The following is a 4695-nucleotide window of genomic DNA, read 5'->3' on the forward strand; positions in this document are numbered from 1 at the left end:
GAGACCGAGTCTCATTATGTTGCCCAGGCTGGTCTCGAACTCCTGGGCTCAAGTGATCCTCCTTCCTCAGCCTCCCAAAGTGCTGGGATTACAGGTGGGAGTCATTGTGCCTGGCCTAAGCTCCTTCTAAAAGACTTTCATGTCCAAAGCCCTCCCTTCCACCCTGTGTGTGTGCTGGGGCCATGAGAGAGATATTGGGGCAGGGGGATCTCTGAGATGCAGAATTAGGCTGGGGGGATGTGGGAAGCTGGGAGTGGAGGCTGTGGCCTCATCCTCACTCGCTGTGTCCCTGCCCCACACCCCAGGTGGCTCCATCTGGGCCGAATCTCAGGGACTCCTGGCCTGGCCTTCTCTTTGGACCTCGGGTGACCCTGGACTCTGGCCACAGGGACTTATCAAGCAGACTCTGATGGTTTTCTAGCCCCCTGGGTGACTCCCTGACAATCTCATCCTCCTCACCCGTTGAGATGCAGCCTCCCATGGACAGGAGCTCTTCCTGGCTGGTGTTTGACGACTGGATGTGGCTCCAGGGGGATGAGGGAGGCCTGGCAGCCCGATACTCCCTCCTCACCTGCTGGCTGGGCCCTATTGTCTGGGGCTGGGGGCCCTTTCCTGACGCCATGTGAACTTGGTTCCTCCTCGAGTTTCTGCCGGTGACCAGACAGAGCCTGGTCACCACTGACCACACTCTCCCCAGAGCTGGGTCTCAAATGACCCTACAGGATGGGGACAGGAATAGGGATGGGAGTCGGGGAGGGGCTGTCGGTGGGAGGGCCGGTGCAGCTTCTCAGGTGACACTGGCTGGAGTCCTCTGTCTGTCTCCGTTTGGCCTGTGTGAAACTGTCATTTTTGCGGGGGGCCTCCTTGGTGGGGCTTTTCCATGCTTTCCCTCTCCCTGATGGTGAAAAGGGGAGATAGTCAGGACTTGGGGGGAGCTGGGGCCTTCCCCCTGCGTTGCTGAACTCTGGGAGGGGCAGCTAGGGGGGCTGAGTGTGCACCGTCCTGAGAAGAGAGGGTCTTTACGGGATAAGAAGATCTAGGCCAGGGAAATTCACTAGAAAGAGATAGGTGGCCCTGGGTGTTTTTCCTGCCATTCAAAGGGAACCAGCCTTACCCAAAGGCTGCAGGGGCCACCTGAGCCCAGTCTCGGGACACTCTGCTCCAGTCAGATCCCTGCTTCTAGCCGCACTGCTCCTGGATTCTGTTCTTGGGGAGCAGACGGTGGCAGGACAGCCCCCACGATCTGCCTCTCCATGTGCAGTTTTCCTTACATGCCCACCTCTCGGCTTTCCTCCTCCGATTACAGCCCCCTCTGGAGGGGACAGTCCCAGTGTTTACCGGAGAGCAGCTTGTGGCCTCCCTTAGACAAGTTTAAAAGCCAGATGTCCTTTTTCCCAGAATGGGGAGGAGGGTGGTTGTGTACTCTTCATCAGCATGGGCTGCCACAGCACCATGCCACAGACTGGATGGCTTAAACAGCAGGAATGTACTTTCTCCCAGTTCTGGAGGCTGGAAAGTCCAAGATCGAGGTGTCAGAGTTGGTTTCTGGCGAGGCCTCCCTCCTTGGCTTGCAGGTGGCACCTTTTTGCTGTGTCCTCACGTGACCTTTTCTCCACGGAGAGGGAAGGACGGCAGGAGCGTGCTCTGGTGTCTCCTCCTCTCCTTATAAGGACACCAATCCCATCAAATTAGGGCTCGACCCTGTGACTTCATTTAACTTTAACCCCTTAAAGGTCCCATCTCCAAAAGCAGTCACTTAGTGGGCTACTGCTTCAACACAAGCATTTGGGGGAGGGGACACCATTCCGTCCTTAACAGTGTGATCACCACAAACCCGGAAAGCCAGGGCCATCTCCCCTTCAGAATTCCCACTCCCCACCCAGGGAGGGGGAAGGGGAACAGAGGTATGGGAAGCAGACACTGAGAGTGACAGGTACCATGCTGGGGTGGCTCCGGAGTGCTTCGGAGGACGGACGGAGGACGTATGGAATTGGCTGGGCTCGGTGCAGAAAGGAGGGGCCCCTGGGAGAGCCGTGTCCTGAGAAGAGCCTGGGCTACAATCTTGGGCCAGTTACTTCACCTCTGAGCCTCAACTTCTCTGTGAAATGAAAGGCACATGCTCACCCGTCAGGTGCAGGGAGGAGTCAGTGAGATCGCGTGGCTGGCACAGCGCTGGACTCCCAGTAGGTGCTCAGCAAATGCTCCCATCCATCCTGGAGTATAGGTTTAGGGTTTATCCTGTTTTTTTTTTTTTTTTTTTGGTTGGCTCTCTGGACTTAAAGCCTCAGCATCTTCTGATCCAGAGGCGTTTCTGATCAGCCCTTCCCCTGGCTGTTTCCGCAATATCCCTCTCTAATCAGCTTGGGGAGGTGGCAGCATTTCATGGCCTCCATAGTAACTCACGATGCTTCCTGGGGTATTTAAATTCTACTCTCTCATCAGCATTGAGCACCTACTTTGGGGTCTTCCCTGTGCTAGCCATTTGGGGGAAATATGGGTGAAGAGTGGGCAGTGTTTGAACCTTATGATTTCACATCCATGCTGGATGGGTAAAACCAGCTCACGGTCTATGGAGGTACAAGTTCTGAGTACTTGGTAAGTGCTTGGTAAGTGGGAGAGAGACCCCAGAGAGGGCTGCTGCAGTCTGGAACAGCTTCCTAGCAAGCTGTACCAACCAGGGCCTTGAAGGATGAGAAAGATCTGGCTGAGATGAGACCCTCTAGTGAAATTCCCAGAGTAAGTTCTAGGAAGTGTCATTGCTCTTTCAGAAAACAAAAAAAAAAAACAAAACAAAAAAAACAAAAAAAACAACAAAAACAAACAGCAGGTTCAAATTCAAATTCTGCTGCACTACTGAAGTCATGCAGGACTTATCAGAGCCTTTAAGATGCTAATCGCAATTTCAAATACTCATGGATCATCGTGTAGAACTGTGGGAGATGCTAGACTGGGGTTTCTGTGGGAAAAGTCCAGCAGTGGTAGAAGATGGCATAATTAGGATACACTCAGGTATTTTGTAGCATTGGCTGAAAAGGAAGCAGACCGGGAGGGCACGGGGAGTCTCAACTTAGTTCCAGGAGCCAGGCCGATATAATGCAGTTTTTTTTTTGTTTGTTTGTTTGTTTTTTAACTGGGGGAGGGCAGGCCAATAATTGGAACAACTAGAGGCCTGGCAGTTGCTGTTGGAAGAGATGTCTACTGAGCACGAGGGTCAGATCTTTTGTGGCAAGATGCTGGTCTGTGTGTGTCTATGCCAGAGTGTAACAGGATCCAGCCCTCTGGGAAGGGGCTGACCAGAACCAGGCAGGGGGTTTCTATCCAGGACAAGTAGGGTCCATTATCAGGGGGCTGAAATGTTTCCAGGGGTTAATCTGAGACCCACAGCCGGTAAATAGGGAAGCAGCATTTTGGGCAGGGGCCATATGGTTAGGATTGATTTTGGTGGGGCTGAGGGGCTTAGAGGTAGACCCCCTGCCCTGGTCAGGCTCCATTCCCTGGCTGGTGGGGACGGGAGGCCTCTGGAGCTGCAGCTGGAGGGGCCGGGGCAGTGTTGCATGGTGTGATTAACCTACTAACCCAGGGCTCGGCGGGGATGCCGTGGCGTGTGACGAGGTGCCTGGCCTTCTGCCAACCAACTAACCTACTAACCAGGCCCGAGCATGCCCTACTAACCCCCCGCAGCCAGATCCTACTAACCGTGCAGCTCATGGGCCTTTCAAGGGGCTGGGATATAGGGGCAGCCAAGGCTCCAGAAGGCTCTGCCTATGGGCTGGGATCTTTGTGCAGACCCACGTTCCAGGACAGGGAATGCAAATAAGACTCATCAACTCTGCCACTTCCTGTTGGGTGACTTTGAGTAAGTCACCTCACTTCTCTCAACCTCAGTTTCCTCTGTGATAGAATGGGAGTACTGATACCTCACAGGTTGCAGTGAGGATTCCCATGAATATAAGGGTCTTGGCACATGGCAGATACTTAAAAAAAAAAAAAAAGGACGGAGCTGGAGGGAGTCCCCCCAAACCTGGTTGAACACGCCTGCTGCCTAGGCCCTGGCCTGCCCGGGTATTCTGCACACAGATCTTTCTGCCTGGGGCCAGACACTTGCTTTGAACCCCTAACTGTCACTTCCCCACATTCTTCCTCCGTCTCAGCTTTCTTTTCTGTAGGCAGCTCTTTTGTTCGATTACTAACCCGTCTAACCCCGGGGTGCCTCAATTGCACCCCATCATCCCTTAACAAACTAACGGACCTGCGTGCGTTCTTCCTTTTCTCCTAGCGACTCCTGTGTGTGTCTGCTGAGGTGCCCTGTCCGCTGGTGCTGTGCTGACTACTAACCCAGCCCCTACTAACCCTGTTTTCTCTTCTTACTAACCCCAGCCCTGCCGAGCTCTGGGCTCCCCTCTGGGGGCTGGTCCCCCTCCTTTTGGCAAGCAGATGACCTGGGGCTACTGGCCCTATAGACAGATGTCCCACTTTGCTGCCCCACATTGGCTGTAAGATCAGGGTCCCTGGGCCAGGTCTAAGGCAGGGGACTGCCCTATTAACAAGACTCAGAGGAGGAGGTGGTCCTGTGGATGTGGGAGGCTGGACTCTGACATGCATCCTCTGTGCAGAAGTCTGGTTGCCACTGGGAGTAGGTGGGACCAGGGAAACCTTGGGGACGTGAGTGTGGAGGCCTGTGGGTCTAGAGTCTAG

General features: G+C 54.2%; 1 protein-coding gene across 1 annotated transcript in view; it reads left to right on the top strand.

Moving 5' to 3' along the window:
* The first annotated feature begins 467 nt into the window (after positions 1-467).
* LOC104652949 (uncharacterized) overlaps positions 468-4695 on the top strand; it is a 164292-nt gene continuing 160064 nt past the window's right edge. Inside the window, exon 1 of the mRNA XM_074390929.1 lies at positions 468-590. Coding sequence (XP_074247030.1) covers positions 468-590 — 123 coding nt within the window. The remainder of the gene's footprint in view (positions 591-4695) is intronic.

Source organism: Saimiri boliviensis, chromosome 21, assembly GCF_048565385.1.
Source record: "Saimiri boliviensis isolate mSaiBol1 chromosome 21, mSaiBol1.pri, whole genome shotgun sequence".
Taxonomy (NCBI): domain Eukaryota; kingdom Metazoa; phylum Chordata; class Mammalia; order Primates; family Cebidae; genus Saimiri; species Saimiri boliviensis.